At 38.8% G+C, this 23228-nt stretch overlaps 1 protein-coding gene across 1 annotated transcript in view; it reads left to right on the top strand.

The window, feature by feature from the left end:
* The first annotated feature begins 20765 nt into the window (after window positions 1–20765).
* Window positions 20766–23228, top strand: part of LOC122800258 (transmembrane protein 17B-like) — a 70975-nt gene continuing 68512 nt past the window's right edge. The window contains exon 1 of the mRNA XM_044069748.1: window positions 20766–20883. Within this exon, the coding sequence (XP_043925683.1) occupies window positions 20766–20883 (118 nt within the window). The remainder of the gene's footprint in view (window positions 20884–23228) is intronic.

The following is a 23228-nucleotide window of genomic DNA, read 5'->3' as shown; positions in this document are numbered from 1 at the left end:
CCTGCACCTGTCACCACCCCATCTAACACATATTTCCCACACTCATCAAATTATAATCAATTTCTCCTCCCTTTCGGTTATATAATGTTTTAACAACTAGTATGGAAGTACCTAGCTATTACACCAAGAAACCCTATACATAAATCTCATCAGCTTCTCTTCCTTGTTACTATGCTACCCCACCCCTCCTTTCTGTCTCTCTCTTACTGTCTCGACTCTCCCATACATTTCTTTTCCTTAGCTACTTTTCTATCCCACCCCTCCCTTCTCTTTTTATAACTGTTTTTCTCCTACTCTCTTGTCTTCCCTCTATTTCAGCCCCTCTATCTATTACCTCTCTTACCTCTCAACCAACTTAGTTTAGTCATTAAAACATTCTTGGGGCATTTTGTTATTTTCCTGTAGCCCTATTGCAATACACATTTATCAGCTGTTCTCTTTACTGAAGTTTTATCATTTGTTAATTTTCCCTGTGGCTTGAATGCATGCAGTTATGTTTTCGTATGCTTATTTCTTATATGTAACATAGTTATTGTTACTGTTTATTGTTACTTATTTATGTGTGGAGCTTTTCTCCTTGGGTCTCCACTGAAAATGGGCCACTAGCCCAGTTGGACTAACCCAGTTAACAAAAGACAAATAAATAAATAAATAAATAAATAAATATTTTGGTTTGTCTGTAAAGGGGAGATTGGTCTCTTTGGGATCTCATATATGTGTAGGGGTGATATGTTAATGAGTCTCCAGGGTGATCCAAAAACCATGACAGTAAATTTATATGCTCCATAAGTAAAATGTGTGGAATTCCCTTCAGTTACAACTTGATGTACTAACTGGTCAGGGAAGACAGGTTCAGAAATGACAGAAGAGTTCACTAGTGCTGGCTGGAACTTTCTTTCACCAAGTAGATGTCTACCACCTACTATTAGTTCTCATGAGTCGTTATTTACATGTGATGGTCACCGACATTAGACAGCAACGGTGTGATTAGGTTTCAGGCAGGTTTCAAAGGTACAAATAGCATCTGAACTGCCATATAACAATGAAGCCTCTAGCTCTCCATGTTAGTATCGTCAGGTTTAAGATCATATAGGTGAAGGGTTGATAGCAAGAGGACAGGACTGCAGACTGAATGAGGTGGGTCAAGTTACTAAGAGATGATGAGAGAGTAAAAAATGTCTCTGGTAAGGGATGACAAGTCTCGATTAGAAAAATAGCAGAGTAACAGAATACCAAAAATGTGACCTCCTACAGAACAGAAAAGTCATGATACATCCTTGCTAAACAATTTAGACTGAGAGGTGACTAAGCAGGTAAGATGTCTATTAGTCTCAAGGGTCCAATCTGTAGATATTGAGTAATGTAAATAATATGTGAATATGATGGCTCCATATTGAAATGCTGGGACTCACAATGCCATGTCCTGAAACACTGCCATAAAAAACTGAAAATACAGCAGAAAAGTGAATTTTGAACATTGCTTTTTTCCTTTAAACCATGTTTTGCAGAGGACAATCCCACATGTGCCTTGTGATGTCAGGGGGCAAGCATCTCATGTCCCAAAACGTATATATACCCACCCCAAGGAGACTGCTAGATAATGGCAGTCATTTCTTGAAATTTTTCAATGGATGAGTTAGCTTTAGAGGAGAAAAGGACAATTTCTCAGAAATGGGACTCAAAGTGAATATATGGATTTTCAGTCATTCATTCTCCTTATTTCAGGACTCAGAGTCCTGACATTTCAAACAGTTACAAGGTATAATAGGTGTCATACTGCTAGCACCTCAAATTTCCCTGCAATAATAAACATGCAAAGAAAGGTCACTGAGGCTGTCAGTTAATAATAGTCAGCAAAGAAATACAATTCTGTAAGCACCATTAGGCATTAAAAGGATGAGGAGTGAGCAGTAGAGTGTGTGTGTGTGTGTGTGTGTGTGTGTGTGTGTGTGTGTGTGTGTGTGTGTGTGTGTGTGTGTGTGTGTGTGTGTGTGTGTGTGTGTGTGTGTGTGTGTGTGTGTCTGTGTGTGCGTGTGTGTGTGGGAGTGTGTGCATGCACATTTGGGTGTGGATGTGTGTGGGTGTGTGTGTGTGTGTGTGTCTGTGTGTGTCTGTGTGTGTGTGGGTGCACATGCATTTGTGGGAGTGTGTGTGTGGGGCCGTGTGCATTTGTGAGTGTGTGTGTGTGTGTGTGTGTGTGTGTGTGTGTGTGTGTGTGTGTGTGTGTGTGTGCATGTGTTGTGCTCACATGTGTGTGTGTGTGTGTGTGTGTGTGCATGTGTGTGTGTGTGTGTGTGTGTGTGTGTGTGTGCATGTGTGTGTGTGTTTAAACATGTCCCAATAAATAACCACCATTAGCTAACAATGTGCATAAGTAATGCAATTTGTCAATGAAACAAATTAAGAGGGGAATTGTGATTCTATGATATCACAGTCTATAAATGGTTCTACTCAAGGAAATGTAACTAACAAGGAGAGCAGTGCCAGAATATTAATAGGGGTGATTTGGACAATTTTTGAGGTCACACAGCTCCAGAAAGGCCTATGTCCAACCAAGAAAATAACTTTAAAATGTGTGTTATGTTCAGGATATAAAGCTAACTCATTTTATTCAGCTTATGTGCTGAACATCAGATATGCAGCTTTCTCATTTGGCTCTTGGTGCTTCTCCTTGATCTGGCACCACTGAAAATCAGGCAATGAAAAGAAAAGGTCCATTCTTCAATCTGGTGCTCCTTCCTCCTGTGCCAGATTCCTAACACCCTCACACTCTACATGAGATAAAAAAAAGGGTCCATTCACCAATCGGGTACTCCTTCTCCTTCACTCCTAAGGTGTAGCTCCAGGTCCTAGTGCCTTCCTACTACCCTGCACACCCTCAAAATTACATGAGAATCAAAACATTGGGAGAAGAATTATCCAACAGTTGTGCTCCATGACACTTTATCCCAAAGTGTTTACCCCTTCACTCCACTTTAGCTGTTTATCTGCTCAACTTAACAAATGATTGATCACTTAAAAAAGCAATTATTTTTATTTTTAAACACTAAAAGATAGACACTGTGAGCATGTCTGCCATTTTTACATGCTTGACATGGGCTTATAAAGAAATTCAGTGCAGGCACTTTTTATTTATTCTTTTAAGTAAAATATTTTTTTCTTAAAAACATTAACAAATACATGTTTACAACTTTACCTAACTAAACCGCTGAAGCTTTCTGTTCATTGTGATCCCATTCTTCATTGGGAGGTGTCTGTGGATAAAAATAAATTACCTTCTTGCTGTTTTATCAGTTTAAACAGTTTGGCTTTTCACACCTTATGTGCGTTTATGTGAAATAAGTTGGAATACTTAAGCTACTGTGTTATTGTGTGAAGCAAGCCTAAAATACATTATTGTGTCCATAACTATTATTTTTACCACACTCAGACATCTGAGGGGAACACAGTTAGCAGTGGAGTTATGGTTGCTGACTATGTGGGATCTCTATGTATGAGAATAATTTACCCTACTATCATGATCAAGGTCAGTTGTCTAGCTTTGCAGAATAAGTGTGCATTTTTGTAAGGCAGGTTGAAATAATTTGCTGTGGCCATTTTATATATCTGAATTACTCCTAGTTTTCTGTTAAAGTGCATTGCACAGCTTTGTTTGCACGTTCACTTAAGGGAAAGCTACTTTTGCTTCTCTTCCAAAAGTTAACCTTTTCTGAAAAGGGACAATTCACCTCAAGCCACATTGAAGGTTGGCTAACTCAGAACAGAAATTTAGTTTTGCAATTACAAGATTAACTACACCTCCTTTAAGTAAATGCTGGTTTGCTTATTTGTTTGTTTATTTATTTATTGTCTTAGAAGACAACTTTCTATTGGATATCAAATCTGCAAGGGGAGTGCCAAAACAGACTGCTCTAATGTGTTCAACCCCTTATACTGTACTTCATAAAGACAAGGTTCTTCTGGCTATTAGCTAGTCCATTATGGCACAGGTTAGTCAAGGCTATTGAAGATGTCTTGAATAAGAAGATTCAGTTATTCCTTCCAAAATGAACCACAGAATACGAGGGAGCAGTTCCTACAAAAGATGGATCCAAGGAGACAGCTTGTGATTTACACTGATAGGACTAGAACTAAATGATTTGCTTCCTTCCTTTGCAATGGAAAGGTTTGGGGTTCTAAAGAAAAAGCACATATTTTGCAAATAGCTAGAGGACTGTATCAAATTTTGTTATGATTCATCAAGATAAACTTTGCTGATGCTAGTTAGAGCCCATTCCAAAACGGACACAGTTGCTTCTGCAAGAGAGATCCATAAGATGGGAACTTGCTTAGTAGTCCATACCATTAATAAGAGCACCAATTGGGCTATCAGTGTATGACTAAGGAGGGTTATGTCAAGACATTCATTCAAGCTGTGATGCAGGTTGCCTCTTCCTATATATATAGACATTTGTGCTGTTCTAGCCATACATGGGGGCTTGGACAGACAGTAAAGGAGAATTGTTGCAGAAAAGGATAGTAAAGATGTATAAGGTGTTCATCATAACAGCAGCTGCTCAACTAATTTTCTTGTCTTTCTAGAAGTTCACATCTGCCTTGTTTCAATGTTTTTTCTATCGATATTAACACTATTTATTTAGTTAGTTGGTTATCTGTTTATTCTTCTTCTTCTAGTGCTATGTTGAATACTATTTGATATGACACAAGCATGGATCTTATGTGACAAATCAGCCTATTAGTTTTATTGCACAGCAGGGAGCAATGGAAGGGCATCATATTGGCATAATAGGTGATGTAGCAAAGAAATATTATAATGCCAGTGCTTCAGGCGGCTGCTTGATTTTGGGGTAGAGAGACAACTTATTAGATGATGTGGTAGAGATGGTGATGGAGTTTGATCTTTGTGGCCTACTGATATGAAAGTTCAAAGACACAAGTCATCAGAAGTTTTCCGACTAACAGTTATATGTTAGTGGTTTATTCATAATACCTGGCTGTAAGACTTGAGAGCACTAGCCCTCCTCTGCTGTCTATTATGAGTACCATACCTAAGTAAAATTTGTGACCATGCCATCATAGACAATAAGGCATTGAAAAATATCTGGAACCAGGAGAGCCAGCTTTGGGTTCCACTTTCCATTTGGGATGGCTTAGAGGGACAGGAAAAGTGCAGCATATCAACTGTTCTATTGAGTGCCTTACAAGACTACACTAGTGCTTGTATGACCTGTAGCATACAACCAAGTGGAAGTGCCAGGAGGACTCCTTTAAAAACAAAACCTGTCTCTTCTACCCTCAACATAGCCTATACTTGGTCTTCTACAGTAGACATCAAGTGAAGAATCCTTTACTGTCTACATGAATAATACCCAGGGGAAAGTCTGCTATTATGTTTACACATATACATATCATCTCTAGGTATGTGCCCCTAAATTACATGTTCACATTCAGACAGTCTGATTATTTAATGGATAAGAAGAAACCTTATAGTATCCCCGTAGAACTGGCTGTTATTTATATATATATATATATATATATATATATATATATATATATATATATATATATATATATATATATATAGTCAGCTTTACTTAAAGGTGACATCTGTTCAGTCAACACAGTTTGGTTGACCAAACAGATGGTTGACAGATGTATGAGATTATACAATACCCAGGATTGGGGAAAGTACCCTTTCCCAGGTATTGTGCAATCTCAGTGTTAGTGTATATAATTAGAAAGGGGTGCAGGGGGTCTTGTCCCCATTTTTTTGTATTTGCATGAACCAAGAAATCATCAACATTTGGGTCTGTCACTTGTATATAATATGTGAATACGCATGCATGTGTACATGTAATAATTTCAGGGTCAGTGCTGGGGCCTCTCTTGTAGGTGGGCATCATAACAGCAGTGCACTAGCTTACTCTGTAGCCAGGCTTAGGTTAAACAGTTCAAGGATGGGGTCTGCAAGTTCATGTTTGACACTGGTATATTATCTGATATGTGTCTTTGGAATTTGAAACTGCCTTTAGGACATGTTCCTTTGTAATAAGAATGAATCATGGATGAACTGAATTGGGATAGAAGTTTCAGGGGAATACTGGGAGCAAACTTGTTGTTCGGCAGTATATTTGCAATGTCATTTGGATTTGAGTAGGATAACCTGTTTTGAAAACGTTCAGAAAAATGTTGCAAATTATTTCTTAGTTTTCTAGCATAATTAAAGATGAACTTGTAGTTATTCTTTGCCTCAGATAACATGCATTTCCAAAAATCCTCAGTTTGTGGGACACTCTGCTCCTTTATAGTGGTCCTTAATTGCTTAGTTGCTTTGTGAGTTTTTTTAGCCTATCATCATACTGGGGATGTTCTGACCCTATTTTGTGTTTTGAGGAATTTAATCCTTTTGTTATAAAGTTTATTTATGTTGATTATTCATGAGGGTGTTTTGCTTTTGAATTTCCCAGAATACTCGGATAAAGTAGGAACTGCTAAATTGATGCATTCATCTAAATGGTCAGAATAATCCTTAATGTAGTTAGCAGCATATTCAGGGCCATCAGTGGGAATGTCATGGGTAAATTTAGACATTTTGTCCTACAATTGTAAGAGGTGGGTACCAAGTGTTCCTTTACTGTTGGGGATATGTTTCCAGCCATGGTAAGTCAGAGTATATGTTATTGTCAAAACTTTTTTATTCACCAAAAGTTTTGATATTAGGGTTAGGAGAGAGAGAGAGAGAGTGTGTGTGTGTGTGTGTGTGTGTGTGTGTGTGTGTGTGTGTGTGTGTGTGTGTGTGTGTGTGTGTGTGTGTGTGTGTGTGTGTGCGTGTGTGTGTGTGTGCGTGTGTGTGTGTGTCTGTGTGTGTCTGTGTGTGTACAAATGTTTGCAGATTAAGGTTACAGTAAAGCTAGGAAAAAAGATTTAGTGTTGTATGTGTGCCCTGGCATATGTTGTGTGTGTGTGTGGGGGGGGGGGGGTCTTGGTTAGTGTCACTGGTGGCAGAAGGGTTTTGCATAAGGTAATTTGTAAGGTTGGGGTTATTGGGCATGAATAGGCTAGCACACAAGTAAGGTGGTGCAAGAAAGTGAAATATGCTTGGATCTTCTAGAAGAAAGGAAAAACAGTCATATTTATAGTAAAAGTATATTGTATAAATAAAAAGCATTATGAAACCATGAATATTGACTAATAAACAAATTAGCAAAAGTGAACAGTTAATTCTGATAGTATGTTCTCACACTCTTTATTATATCTTTGACCATAAAAATAATCAAATCTTATTTTAATTGAACTAATCATGGCAAGTACATAAAATGCTACATGATCTTAATAAAAAAAAAAAAAAAAAAAAAGAAAAGAACCCCATCCTAAATCAAGATGAATTCCAAATGAACGCCACCTTAAATAACAAAAATAAATTTTCCATATCAATAGTATACTAATCTTATTCAATGGGTGGATTTGTCAAGATAAATCCTATTAAGGCTAGATAAATGTTGGTTTTGATTTAAAACTATAATGGTGTCAGTGTCAAGTCATAAATATATGTTTTCATATTTAGATATGAATAACAAATTTGATTTTATAAGTGTTAAAGTGAAAACTACTTTTCTGGAACTGAAGAAATTAGAAATTATGTTGAAATAATATGCTGAAAGCAGACAGAGATTAAAATGAAAACATGAGATGGCTTACTCATTCACGTACCGAATAAGCAGTCATTCAGTACACTAGTTGGACATATTAATAACAAATGTTCATAAGAATACCAAAAATGTAGCAATGTGACACTCAAAGGTTAACATGGAATACTTTAGAAAGGACTCTGTTCTGTAAGAGAGAGAACTGTTTGTATATAAGACTGCTGGTGTGTCATTTAACTGCAGTTGAAATTGACTAGCTAAAAACACAACAGATGAAGCTTCAGCTCAGCAAAACAACAACACTTTTTGTAGGTCCCACTGCAGCCTAATCCTTCTTATTTATATAATCCAATGCATGTTTGCACAGTAATGGATAAATGAGAAAGCCCACAAAAATGAAATCACTACCACCAATAACTAGAAACCACACCAGCAGTGATTTCATACAGAGAATAGAGACTCTAGAGTTCAGTACTAGGGAGCTGAACTTCACAAGTTTAAACCTCATCCACTTAACAATTGACTAGTTATCTGGCAATGGATAAACCACATGAGCTTGCTCAACTGGAAAATGTCAAAAAGTCTTGTAAAACTTTAGAAAGGGTACCTCTGTCTGCTGGCCTATGTTAACCTTGCTGTGAAATGACCTTGCATTTAAAGAAGCATAGAATTAGTACTTGGTAATGGTCTGAAGACGCACTGTGTCTGATACTAAATATGGAATAATTAGTTGTTGAAGTAGATGATGGTGAATACATTTGTTGATGAGTTTAGAAAGCTGTGATAGTAATGCAATAAAGCCTATTTCATGGGGAAAGTGATAAACCTTTGAAATTGCACTATGAGTGATGGTGGTATATCAGCAGAAAACTACAAGGATGCCTGGCAGACATACATCTCAACCTCCTAGAGCAAGAAATCTGGGCAAACACATAAATAAAAGTGGGTCAAAGGCCTAAAACTAGGGACACATTTTAAATATTGCTCTTACAAATGTAAAAAGTTGATAGAATAACAGGTTTTGCATTAGCATGAATTTTCTGAAGGGTGTAAGTTCTGAAACTCAAATGTCTGTCATTATTTTTTAACTTCAGTCTTTAATGAGTTGCCACTAATTTGCCAGAAAACCACAATTTTATGAAAAACAGACCAAAAATATGAGGGAAAAATCTGTACATTCTGCAAAAATCTGTACAGTTGAGAGGTATGCTGTCAGATAGAAAAAAGGGGATGTATAGTGACATTTCTAATGCTCTGGTCTGCTTGATAGGATCATAGGATTATAGGAAGTTATTAGGCTAATGGCCTGAGGGCCCTTACAAGCCTAGAAAAATGTATCCTTGTTACCATGATCAGTACCTATTGCCCCTGTTCAACAGGGACACAGGTGGAACCACTGAGGTGAATTTATGGTTACCCATCCAATCATCCAGATTGTGTTTGAAGAGGGCTAATGAGGTGCTCTGTTTGACGTGAAGCGGGAGTTTATTCCAAAGGAATAGTAACCTCTGGGAGACAAATCTGTCCCTCCAGCAGGTTCTATTGATGTCACATACCAGGTTTAGGTCCTTAGAGTGAGTAATCCGTGTACCAATTGACTTTCGGATGTGCAAAAATTTCAATAGAGCAGGGTCAGAGTTCACCTTATAGATAAGGCGGAGATCATCTCTGAGTTGCCTGTATGAAACAAAATAAAGTGACAGTGATTTCAGCCGATCCACATAGTATAACTGCTGAATACCTTGAATTTTCCTTGTGAGGGACCTTTGTGGTCTCTCCAATTGCTGCAGGTGCTTTAAAAGGTACATACCAAAAGGGGCGTTGTACTCAATTTTTGGCCTAATGAGTGAAGAGTACAGGGAGGTGTAACTTCTCCTTTTTTCAAAGTAATGCCCTTACTTATGAGACAAGCATTATAGAATGCAATGCTTACCACTATGGAAACATGGTGATCAAGGGCAAAGTTGCTGTCAACCTGAGTGCCCAGATTTCTCACCACTGTGTGCATACTTAGGGTATTGCCATTGATGTGGTAATTTGCAAGAACATTGCTCTTACTGAATGGTATGATAATACATATTTTGCATTGAGTTTGAGGCCATAACTTTGGCACCAATCATTCGTTTGTGTAAGACCTTAAAGAATTTTGACATTGTTTGGAGATTCTAGGACCACAACCAGTTTACAGTCTTCAGCAAACTTTGTTAGCCACAGTCACTTGGTTTTAACTTGTACTTCAGAGAAATAGATTCCAAACAGTAGAGGTCTCAGGACCAGTCCTTGTGGAACACCAATGGTTGCGGGTCCACTATTGGAGGTGGATTCCCCTATTTTGATGGTATGGCTTCTATCAGTGAGCCAGTTCGCAACCCACCTCATACCTCTCGACTGTACAGGTTTTTGCAGAATGCCCAGATTTTTGCCTTATATTTTTGGTCCATTATTTATAAAATTGTGGTTAAAGACTAAAGTTAGAAAATAATGACAGACATTTGAGCTTCAGACTTCATACCCTTCAAAAAATTCACACTAATGCAAAGCCTGTTACTCTATCAAATTTCTATGTTTGGAAGAGCAATATTTAAAAATTATCCCTATTCTTGGGCCTCTGTCCCACTTTTATTTATGGCATTTCCAAATTTCTTGCTCCAAGAGTTTCAGAGATATGCTTATGATATAAGGGTTGATATCTAGCTGGGAGAGTCTGTCAATGATGCCTGAGTGAGGGATAGTGTCAAATGCCTTGCCTATGTCTAGGTAGGCTGTATGCACAGATTTCTCCTCGTCCAGGGCCTTGGTGACTGTCTCAAGAAGTCCACCAGGTTTTACAGAAATGATCTCCCCATAACAAGTCCAAACTGGATAGGATCTATTGTTTGGAGATTACCTGTATCTTTGTTGATAAGGTCCATGATCATTCTCTCCATGGCCTTTCAGATAGGGCTAGTCAGGCTAATAGGTCTGCAGTTACCAGGGTCAGTAGAAACACCACCTTTGTGCAAGGGGATAATGGTGTCTGCCTTCCATTCAGCTGGGACAAAGCTGGTGCTTCAACTGTGTTTGAAAAGAGTACCCAGTGGTGATGCTAATTCTTGTTTGAGCACTTGTTTCTAGGATGCAGCCTGGGATCTTATCAGGTCCTATTGATGCTGTGTTTTTAGCCTTCGTTATGATCTGCTCTTTAGAGATACAAGGTAGGGGACAGCTGGTAAGGATTTCATGAGGTACTTGTGACTGGGACACGGGAGTGAAGTTTTCACCAAACCTGTCAGCTAACAGGTTAGCTATGTCCATCGGCTCAGTATATGTGTTAGCATTAACTACCAGTTCGGTGCAGATCTGGGTCTTACCTTTTAGATTACAGATGTAGCTAAAGTACACCTTGTGGTTGTCCTTTGTTGAGGAAGCTAACTTGGATTTGAAGTTTGTCTTGAAGGACTTCACAAGAAGTCTTATTTGCTTATTTAAGCTGAGGAGGGAGTGTCTCCAGTTTAGAGGCTGCTCCTTCTCACTCTTAGACAGCAGTTTCTTCCTTTTATTGTAAAGCCTGTTAATGGTGGTTGTCTTCTATGGAGGTTTGCTCTTCCTTGAAGAGCTGGTTTTGGCATAACAGGCAAGGCTGAGTCAATGGAGTTATATAGGTGTTTGTATAGGGTACTGGTGTAGAGCTCAGCCTAGTTACCAGTTCTGTCTGGGGGGGGTGCAATGAATCTATTTATACTATTCCTTAAGAGGTTATAATCTGCTTTGGAGAAGTTTTTTAGTCTAATTTCTGATGGAGAGTGGGTCAGGTGTGATAGTTAGTTCAAATGAGACCGATTTGTGGTCAGATATCACGAGGGATAAACTCACAGTGAGGGTGCTACAGTGGTCTCCCTTATTTGTAAGTACCAGATCCAGAATGTTAGTGCCTCTAGTCAGGGTGTCAACCAGCTGGTCCAGGGTATTGGAATTGAGAAAGTCGAGGAACCTTTGGGCAGGTGAGCTTGAGCACAAGTAATTCACCTAGTCAGTGCTATGGTAGTTAAAGTAGCCCAAATCCATGGTGTTCAAATGTATCTTGATAGACTCAGATTCATCCAAATAAGCCAAGTGAATGACCTGATTCATGGAGGGGTTTCTGTAGCTGGCAATGACTTGAATAGGTGTCCTAGCAACAGTTAATTGCACCTGAAGTATCTCTAGGGCATCATACTATTTAACCAATCTGGAGTTGTATTTATCTTTGATGAAAATTGATACACTGCCTCTTTTAATTTTTTTGCCTTCAGTTTGTGGTGTGAACATGTAGAAGGAGGAGTAACTCAGTATGGCTGGGGTGCTCTCTGCAGCCTTGAACCAGGGCTTTGTGACTGCACAAACGTCTACATCCAGGGAGAAGACTGCTTCCAGTGAGAACAGTTTCATGTTAAGACTCCTAGCATTTAGCAGCATAACCTTGAGATTGATTTTGGTTGGTATTTTTACGTCAGAAGTTTTGTCCTTGTGACACTGCCTAAAAAAGGTACTATGGGGGTGGCAAGAGCCTCAGCACGTAGCAAAAATTCCAGGGATGATAGATGAAGACCATCTCTGGCAAAGCATTGAGGTCTGTTAATCATGTCGTCTCAGGCTGACTGATACTGGATCCCAAAAACTAAGCCAATAATTGAAGTCAATCATTTTCTGTTTGTACTGAGGTATCATTCTAGTTGAAGGTAAAACACTGCTTAAGGCTAGGGGAAATACCTGCCCAAGGCACATAGTCTGAGATCTCAGTCATGTCTCTGTTCATATAGTCCAAAGAAGTATGTATCAAGTCTTTCATACCAACATGGACATAACAGTACCTGTTGTTGAGAGACATGAGTGCATGTGTAATATGGGGGAACCTGTCACCTGACGGACAGCTAACTGTGACCTTTTCCATATCCAGCCTGGTGAGAGGGACATCTATGTGTCTCACAATGAAGGTACCTTTGACTAATCTGTTAGGTTTAGTATTTAGCCTTATGGGCTTGACAGGTGAGACATTGGAGCATGAGCTATTGTGTATATTGTTTTCTGCAGAGGAAGTATTTTGTGTAGCATGCTTGTGTTTGTGTTTGGGAGGTCTCTGGTGTTTAGGTAAGTTTCTGTAAAGGACCTCCGCATGTGTAGGTATGTGTGATGTGGGTTTGGGTGGAGTAAGTGGTGAGGTGTGCATGCTGACAACCTGCTCAGTGTCAGATGTACTGATTGGTATGTGAGAGAGCATGGATTCAAGGCTTTTAATATACTTGAATCTCTCGCATGTTGAGTTTGTGTGGACTAGAAGTAGAGGGCTGTCTGTGTACATGAGGCAATTGCTACACTGCCTCAGTATGCCCATGTCAACCAAGGTGGTGGGAGATATGTGAGAAATTGTCTATCCATAGTGCTAGGTTAAATTATATGGTCTGAAACAGGAATATGGCAGGAAAAGGGGTCACATGTAGGAATAACTAGTGGATGAGGTGACTTTGTACCTCAGAGGCTAGGATTAGTGCTACACTAGTCGGAAGAGCAGGGCCGCAGGAAAAAAACTCTTAAGTCTGTTATCACAAGAGGCTGCTTACACAGCTTCATTAGTAATGCGCCTCTGCTCGAAAATGTGCTAAAGATGAGGAATACACTAATGGAATACAGCTGTATCTAAGGGAAAAATTGTCAAAATTATCTGTCCGGCTATGGCACAAAAATATGCGGCAGTGAGCAGTGCTGCACAACGTGCAAACGAGCAGAAACCCACTCAAAGGTGGGGCTTAAATACCAGAAGGTTAAAATGTAAAAAAAAAAAACTTTTAAAAAACTCAAAAGAACCAATGTGGTGCTTACTCCAAGCCCGAGACCAGCTATCCTTTACCAGCCAGGTACCAATCAGCACAATCCTCTCACTAGAGTGCAGAAGGGTCCTTTCCAGTCCAAGATGGCCTGGAAAATGCGCTCAGAACAAACACCCACTATAAACAAACAGTCCCAGATGCAACAAACCTGTATCGGGACTATGCTACAACTACTAGCTACACAATGTTAGGCTGAAAACACTAAAGAAATGTTTACCATGGCAGAAAAACAACAGTAAGATGTTAAATAAATGTTTTAAACAGCAAAAAAGAGCAAGGAGACTGTAAAGAATACTTTTAACTGAAATCAAATCAGTTATGTAACAAACTCCTTGGAGGGAAAATCAGAACAAACAGATGCTTTACAAACAGAGACATTTTCCAGTAAATAATTTATAAGCAATGAAAATAGCAAATAAGCTTTGCAAACAGTGAAAACAGTAACAAAAATCAATTTAACAGGCCCAGTAAGGCAAACAATTGCAGTACAACAGTGCAGATTCATTTATAGTAATAAAATACAGTAAAAAGAGTGGGCGGCAGATAATAAAAAGTGCACTAAAGGGTAAGAATAAACAAGAAATAGTAAAAATAATCAAGAAAACAGGCAACTTATATTTTTAGGAAGCACAGAGGCCTCTAGCTGTCTGGTATCTCAGAACAGAGCTGTAGCTGGTAGCCACCCTCAGTTCAGATTGGTATGAACAATCAGAAATCCACTCAAAGGTGGGGCTTAAATACCAGAAGGTTAAAACCTAAAAAAAAAAAAAATGTTTAAAAAAGCTCAAAAACAAAACAATGAGTTGTTTACTCCAAGCCCTAGACCAGCCAGCCTTTACCACCTAGCTTTGCAAACAGTGAAAACAGTAACAAAAAACAATTTAAAATGGACAGTAAGGCAGCCAGTTTCAATACAATACTGTAGATTTTTTTATACTAATAAAATACAGCAAAAAGTAGGCAGCAGACAATAAAAGTGCAATAAATAGTAAGAATAAACAATAACTAGTAAAAATAATCAAGAAAACAGGCAACTTATATTTTAGAAAGCACAGAAGCCTCTAGTTGTCTGGTATCTCTGGTAGTGTAAGTACTCCAATCTGCTTACTTACACTATCAGACTATTTACCCCACTCATAGGACCAAAAACTGGGACTCTCCCTGCCCCTTATCTCACCCCACTGTGTCTACATTTATAGCCACTAGGCCACATCCCTACTTCCTCTCCAACCTACACAACTTCCTCTCCAATTCCCCCCCACCACTTTACTGTTTAACCACTACTATTCCTCTGAAGCACATTGACCCCACCCATTGATGACATATAACATGTCTATAAATAATTATAAACTCCTTCCTCTTATCTTACCACTCTTAATTCTGCCATACTTTCTTACTAGCTATGAAAATCTCACATTCGTAGGTTTCTCTTATCCAAAATGCCAAACCAAGACCCCTACCTCCACTGATCGAACTTGCCCACTACTACACTACCCCAAAATTATAAATTCCAACCACTTGCAAAATCCAAATATGAACTAAAACTACTATTCAAAGTTATTAGACTACTTCTAAGAAAAACATAACCAAAGATGGGGACATCCATCCTAATCCAGGCCCAACCTTAACTCAAAATCCTACCAGCCCACCACTCTCCGACTGGTCAACTCCCTCCTAATATGCCACTTAAACATTAGAAGCCTAAACAATAAGATACATAACCTGCATGCTGTACTACCACATACCTCCCGTGTCTATCTGAAACATGGCTCCGCCATCAACCAAAGACAATGAGATCCTGCCTCCTGGTTACAATATACTTAGGGCAGATAGAGTAAAGAAAAGAGGAGGTGGAATAGCCCTTATAATAGCACACTTAACATCATAACTAACCCTATACAACCACCCCAGGTCTCTAACGCTGAAATACTAGCTCTAAAAATTCTACTAAATAATCATAAGGGCATTAACCTAATTGTCACTTATATTCCCCCTGTGAACAATGTAGAAACACTAGAGGTCATTCTACATTGGATAGACTACCCTCAAGAAACCATTGTCCTGGGCGATGTTAATATTGACTGGAACCAATGCACAGCACAGTCCAACCCCATCCCTGTTAACCTACATGGATTCTCTCAGATAATATCATCTACCACACGTACAGGTAACAATAACCAAAAGAGAGTATACTAGACTGGATACTCACCAACAGTCATCCCCAGAACTATATGTCTCGGACTCTCCCTAATGATCTTAGTGATCACCTGCTCACATACATCATGAAAGACAAAATTAATTGTACACGCTTACCTATTTATAGGTCTATCAGATCCAAGAAAAACTTTGACCCAACTAAATTTCAACTTGAACTCAAATCATGTAACTGGACAAAACTAAAGTTCCTTCCCCTTGATGAGGCAGTGTCATCATTTAACAATTCATTCCTTACTATACTTGACTCGCATGCCCCTAAACGCTCAATAAGAATTAAAACTCAACTAGCACCCTGGCTAACAACAGACACCAAAACCAAAATAACAACTAGAGACAAAGGGTGGGCTAAATGGCGCACTACCAAACTACCCCTAGATCGTATCAAATTCCAACAACTTAGAAATGAGACTAAAAAGCCATCATACTAGATAAGAAAAATTACTTCTACAATCTGCAACATAAACATCAGAATAACCCTCAAAAGTACTGGCAGGCATAAATAAACTTCTCCAACCAGGCAAATCCACTACTCCGACCCCAGGAACATTATCTGACAAGAGCTAAGAAGATATAGCCAATTCATTCAATACTTTCTTCACAGAAACCATCCAGTCATTAGCTAACCAACTTTCTCCTCCCCACTTCTATAAACACTATACCCGACCCACCACTCTCTTTAACTTCCAGCCAGTGTCCACATCCTTTATCAGATCCCTTTGAAAACTGAAGCCAACCACCCTTTCAGCCGATCTTCTGGAATACCTGCAAATTGCTGCAGATGTCACCCTATCTCAATCCTAATTAACAGAACCATAACCGAGGCCTCAATCCCTCAATTTGGAAAATATCCTATGTTATTCCACTCCACAAAGGAGGTTCCCACAGAACTATCCAACTATAGACCTATAGCCATACTATCATCACTTGCCAAAATTATGGAAAAGTGCATGCACAACCAACTAATGCTCTATCTAACCCAAAATAAACTACTCACAGACTCTCAACATGGATTCAGACCCCATCATAGTACAACCACTGCCCTCCTCTCTTTACTGAAAACATTAATCTTAACCGAATAATAAAAAATATCCTCCTCCTGGACCTATCAAAGCCTTCGATATGGTAAACCATCAGTTACTTCTATATATTTTAAAACCCTGTATCTAGATACTCCAGCCCTTGACTGGTTCAAGCTTACCTCACTGGGAGACAACAAGCAGTAATGTGGAAAACAAGCTCTCCTGCCTACTACCAAATACCATAGGAGTTCCTCAAGGTTCCATATTAGGACCTCTCCTCTTTTCAGAGCCACCTGCATTCAATATGCAGATGACTCGACTATAATATGTTCCAATGCCTCTCTTGCAAATCTACTAACTACCACCCAACATAGCTTCACCAAAGTCGAAAACTGGCTTGCCAACCATCTCCTGATCTTAAATCCAAACAAAACCAAGATCTCCGACTGAAAACTTCACTACAAAATCCAATAATGGGACCATCATCTCCCCAGACACCTATACAAAGCTATTAGGAGTAAACATTGACAATAAACTCAGATTTGATATACATATCAACCAAGCCATTAAGTCAGTCAACAAGAAACTTGGGACCCTATATAGAATTAAAGCCTTCCTTACTCAATGCCAGGGCAGCCTCTCTACCCTACTATATCTCCTGTCCTCACTCACCTTAACAAATCTGATCTGGCCAAGCTCTCATCCTGCTATAATCACATTGCCAGGTTCTACAAGCCTACCCTACAGAACACACCACTGTACTAACCTGAAAAAGCTTGGATGGATAGAATTCCCACACCTTCTTTACCAGTCCCAACTCATAGAGGCCTTCAAAATCTTTAAACAACCTGAGAATACCCCAGCACTAAAAAACTTAATGACCTACTCCAATCTAAGCTGCCCAGCAAACAGACTCCTTGTCCAAACAACTAAATCTCTCAACCTAGGTGGTGATTTTGCCAACACCACTGGTAAAATATGGACTCTCTCCCAAAACTTCTCTAAGTCAATTCAAAAATAGTCTAAAACTCCACTTCAAGTCACACTGGCTATGTCCTTGCTCAAACCCAGACTAGCTCTGTGCCATTAACTAAAACATAAACAACTAGCTAAGATGATAACTACTTTGTATACTGTGATAAAGAAATATGTATCCTGTCTAACTCTATGTTATTAATGTTACATTTGTAGTAATCTCAGAAATAGTAATGGCAGTCTTGTACTTGTATGTAAATAGCCTATGTTTTTGTTAAGTTCTTTCAGCTCATTTACTGTACCTAATTATCAATGTAACTCTGTTGGAGCTTTTCTCCCCGGGCCTCCGCTGAAAAAGGACATGTATCCAGTCGGACCATCCCGGTTAACAAATGTAAAATAAAATAAATAAATAAATCTCACCTCAGAGTTGTGGCTGGTAGCCATCCTCAGTTCAGCTCGGTATGAACAAACAGAAAGACACTTAAAGGTGGAGCTTAAATTCAGAAGGTTAAAACCTAAAAAAAAAACTGGGTGTATTTCAAATCATGGAAGTTTCAGAACATTGAACATCAGATGATCAAAGACCAGAAGATCAAAGTTCTGAAACATCAAACATGAAATTAAAAAAATGTAAAAAGAAAATAATTCTGCTTTTATGCACCCCCATGTGGGGGCTGTACCCCCCACACCCCCTGCTACTTAAATATACCAACTCCGAGATTGCACTACAATAAGGAAAACAATACATTTTCCATTCCGTGCTGTACAGCAATCTCCATTCAGAACAGTCAGTGTTTCAGAACCTTAATCATCTGGTCTTTGATCACGTGGTGTTCGATGTTCTTAAACTTCCATGATTTGAAGGAGACTCAAAAAACTTTTAAAAAGTTCAGAAAGACAAATGAGGTGCTTACTCCAAGCCCTAGACCAGCCAGCCTTTACCAACCAGGTACCAATCAGCACAATCCTCTTACTAGAGTGCAGAAAGGCCCTTTCCAATCCAAGATGGCCTGGAAAATGTGCTCAGAACAAACAGTCATTACAAACAAACAACCAGGCCCAGATGCAGCGAACCTGTATCAGGACTATGCTACAGCTATAAGCTACACTATTTTAGGCTGAAAACACTAAAGAAGTTAGATACTTTTCTTCTTCACTCAGCATCTTTGCATGCTTTAATGGAAGATGCTTCTTTCTTAAGGATGTCACCTCTGGTGATCAGTAAAAGAAAGGTAGTTCATCTAATAGAGGTTAAGTATGATCAGCATTAAGCACAGTCATTCATATGGCATGCATATTGCACAGTTTTCATTTTATCAAGCAGACAGGATACGAATTAGCGTGCGTTGACAGTCATCTACTATGAAAACATGTTAAGGCTTTTTAAAGACAGGAGTTCTAAATATTTTATGGAGATTTTTTTTCTGCTGCTTGTGTCATTCTACACATTGTCTGTGACCCGCTACACACACACACACACACACACACACACACACACACACACACACACACACACACACACACACACAAACACCACATTAACAGCAATCCCTATGCAACCCTCTCTGAGATAGGAGAGCTGCCAATTGGTCATTTTAACCTATCCCCCAGCTGATCCTCCCTAGGCTTTTTTATTTCATGTTCTTCTCACATATTTTAAAAGGGTCTATATTAGATCACCGAATGCTTAAAAAAGCAAATGTTGATTAATCGATCCTATGTAAGCGAAAGCTTATAATGTCGAACTGTCAGAACTGTTCGGTGATCTAATATAGACCCTTTTAAAATATGTTCCAAAAAAAAAACACTTTATAAATTACATTGAGTGGGGGGCTTTGCCCCCCCCACCCCCACCTTACTTGAATATACCAACTCCGAGACCTCACTACAGTGTCAGAAACGGCAAAGTAACTAAGTGGCCAAGCAAATTCTTTCCCAGGGAAAGAATTTACTTAAAAGCCGCTTCAATATTTTGCCATTTAAGTCTTTTAAGTTCGACCAAGATGCATTTGGAAGAATGTGTCTTCGTTCTTCTAATAGGAACCTTTTTATAATATATAACTGAATTATCTAAAACTCATTCCTTTGTGACCCACTAATTGATGTGGAAGAGTTTGCTTTAATACTTGCTATTTAATGTTGCATGACTTTGGTTTTCTGTTTATTCCAAACCTGCTTTAGGGGCTTCTGAAATGTACCTTATTGAAGGTTCTCTTGACCTTCCTTCCTTTAATTTTTGCACTGTTCTCCATAAATGTTTCTCTATACTTTTCCCCCCTCTCACTTCAAATTCAGCACCGTCTTTTAATGCTGTTCCCTCACTCTGGCATGGGACTGTATTTCTGCATATGTCTCCTGTTTCTCCATTTTTCTTATTTTTTTCATGTTTGAGAATATATGTCCTTCATCAGCCATGAAACACAGTAAGCCTATCATGAGGCGCTGATAGCAATTACATAGTGCTTATCATTATATCAAGTCCGAAGAACAGTAAATCCTCCGCCTCTTTATGCTATTTACTTTTAGGGGCAACCACTGTTAATTGTCTGCCAAATGTTATTGAATAGCTGACAAGAAAAGTCATTAAGCACACATTTAGATCAGGCTTACATTCACAATGATTTGTGAGATTAAAGATTTCTGTACAGATTTTGCATTTGCAGTTATGACAAGTAATAAGTGATGAGCATCAGCTACATTTTGCGACTATTTCTTTTTACTTTATTCTGGACTTGCAGCATAACAACTAATCAATTTTTTTAATAATATAAAATTCCAGTATATTTATTGGTAAATACTATGAAATGGAACAAATAATCATATCAACAATTTTGACAGGCATGTTGTCTATTTTTCAAGTCATTGTATAAGGTTCAAATGTGTGTGTGTGTGTGTGTGTGTGTGTGTGTGTGTGTGTGTGTGTGTGTGTGTGTGTGCGTGCATGCATGTGTGTGTGCATATTAGAGGAAAGAGGACTCCAAAGCTAAGTAAAGCCACTTTAATCTCAAATGTTCTTAGGCCTGATTAATCCTATCAGCTCTGTGTGAAGACAAACAGTGGCAATGGCAGGTTTCACTCCTTTACCACCACATTTCCGACACAGCTCAGCCACATTCAGTGAATCTATCTTATCATGCAACAAGACTCAGGACTGCTCTGAAGCAAAATCATATCAAACAGGTATTTTAAGTGCTTATTTATCATGTTAATTGCATGGAATTTGTAGTCTGCATGGTCACTAAGATTTGCACAGCTGAAGTCTCCCACACCCTCCCCCACTTACACTACAAAATACCATCTGTGCCAACAGCCACATTTCTCTGTAGTCTGTATGATTGCTTTGTAGGTGAACAAACTGTTCTCTGTATAACAGTGCAGATCTAGCAAGTTTGTTACATTCTTGTTTTGGACATTGTGTTGTTATTATTATTAGTAGTAGTACTACAATTGTTCTAGAAAGTGCTTACCATTGTGTGCTCTTCTGTTGATAGTACAACAGCAGTTAAAGATAGATAGCAAGGAGTGATAGCAAAACTGTAGATCTGAGGAAATAAAGAGATGAGTAACACCCAGACCTCCACTGTAGCAAAAAGACATCAAACCACACTAAGCGACTGCAGAATACCTATCAACTGTCCAGATTTTCACAGAATGTTGCAGAATGCCCAGATTTTTGCCTCATAATTTTGGTCTAGTCCTCATAAAATCTGTGGTTTTCTGGCAAATCACTGGGATGATCTGAGGACTGAAATCACTAAATAATGACATACATTTGAGTTTCATACTTCAAATCCTTATGAAAATGTATGTTGACACAAACCCTGTTACTCTACCAACTTTCTAAGTTTAAAAGAGCAATATGTAAAATATGCCCCTATTTTTATGCCTTTGTCCCCGCATTTTGTCAAGCTTTGTCCAGATTTCTTGCATTAAGAGATTGAGAGGAATGGACTGCAGTAATGCAAAAAGACAGTAAAGCACAGATGTGTGTGTGTGTGTGTGTGTGTGTGTGTGTGTGTGTGTGTGTGTGTGTGTGTGTGTGTGTGTGTGTGTGTGTGTGTGTACATGCTTGCACGCGTGTGTGTGTATGTGTGTGTCTCATGGATGGTGGAATACAGTTAAAGTCATGAGACAAGTCTTTGCTTTCAGAATCTATGGTTCTAGACGACAGCTTTTGGTACTTGGAATGCTTATGTATCATTGGGCAGGGGTAGTTGAAGACCAGTAACAGGTAACATGAACCAGTAAATCACAAACTAAGTTTTCAGTGGTAGTAGCTAGGGTTAGCAGATCCCCAGCAGAAGGCAGGAGTTGGCCTTTAACCTCTAGTGCTTTGACTTCAGTTGCAGAGTTTATTAAAATCACAGCAAAAAATATTTACATAAATAAATAGGTCAAATGGCCATTATCTTTACCTTGAGACTGTTATTGCTTACAAGGTGTATTGTCAGTGGCTAGTATACTTACCTGTAGTGTGGGGAACTCAGAAGGCTGTGGGTTCTATTTGTATCCAAGATGGCTGGATTATCTTTCAATTACTGAGACTGCAGTGCAGCATTAGGGAGTGCTGCACTCTTGAGTGTGTCCACTTTCAGATAAGATGCTAAATGGTGGCCAAGCTGGTGGTATCAGATCGATATAAAATAGATACCAAATCTAAAAAAAGCTGCTCTGAACACCACATACAGAGAATGCACTTTATTAAACATCAACTGATAAAGCAGTAGATTGTTGTTGTTTAATAAAGTGTATTCTCTGTACATGTTGTGAAGAGCATTTTTTTGTATCTTTTTTGTACCGCATTGAATTTTATCCTGTTTGCCCTTTTTGTGAACTGGATGTAAAAGAAGCCACGGCACTTATTGAAAAAAGTATGGACATTCCCTCGATATCCTGGCCAAATTTTTCCCAGTCAGTATAATTGCCGTCTCAGGTCTCTGATGAATAGAGGTCACTGTACTAGTGGGATTAATCTGGTCAATGAAATATAGAATATTCTATGTCTACAGCTAAATATAATGTTTTAAAGATAATCTCTCTATCTCCTTTTTTTTGTGCCAGTGTTAGTATGAGGCAGTGAAGACTTAAAATTTAGGGAATAAGAGAAGTAATATAAATAAGTGATTGTGCTACTGCTGATCACCCTAGATTACTGATCCCCACCCTGGAGAGCAAACTGTCCAATACTAAAGGTCAACCCTACCCTTATGGTCAATTACAGTACAAACAGACCAGGACCGCGTTACTGCACTGAAACAAGGTGCACACAACAAATCCAAATGAGGTAAGGTGATGAACTCCAAGACAATGCAAAATTTCAACTTCTGTATTTTTAAATACATGCAGGAAAATGAATTTTATGTACATAACAGGTAACATTATTTTGCATGGACTGTCTGCCTTTCAGTGAGGGCTTTTGCCTTTGCCAGTAATGTACTTATATACAGTCCAAACTTTTGGTGCTGCAAGCCAGTTATAAGTCAGTTTCATATACTTGTCATATGCGTATAAACTGAATTACTCAC

This window comes from Protopterus annectens, chromosome 4.part0 (assembly GCF_019279795.1).
Source record: "Protopterus annectens isolate FY-2018-M chromosome 4.part0, PAN1.0, whole genome shotgun sequence".
In the NCBI taxonomy this organism is placed as follows: domain Eukaryota; kingdom Metazoa; phylum Chordata; order Ceratodontiformes; family Protopteridae; genus Protopterus; species Protopterus annectens.
The sequence above is the reverse complement of the archived record's forward strand: the minus strand, read 5'-3'. Positions and strand labels throughout refer to the sequence as shown.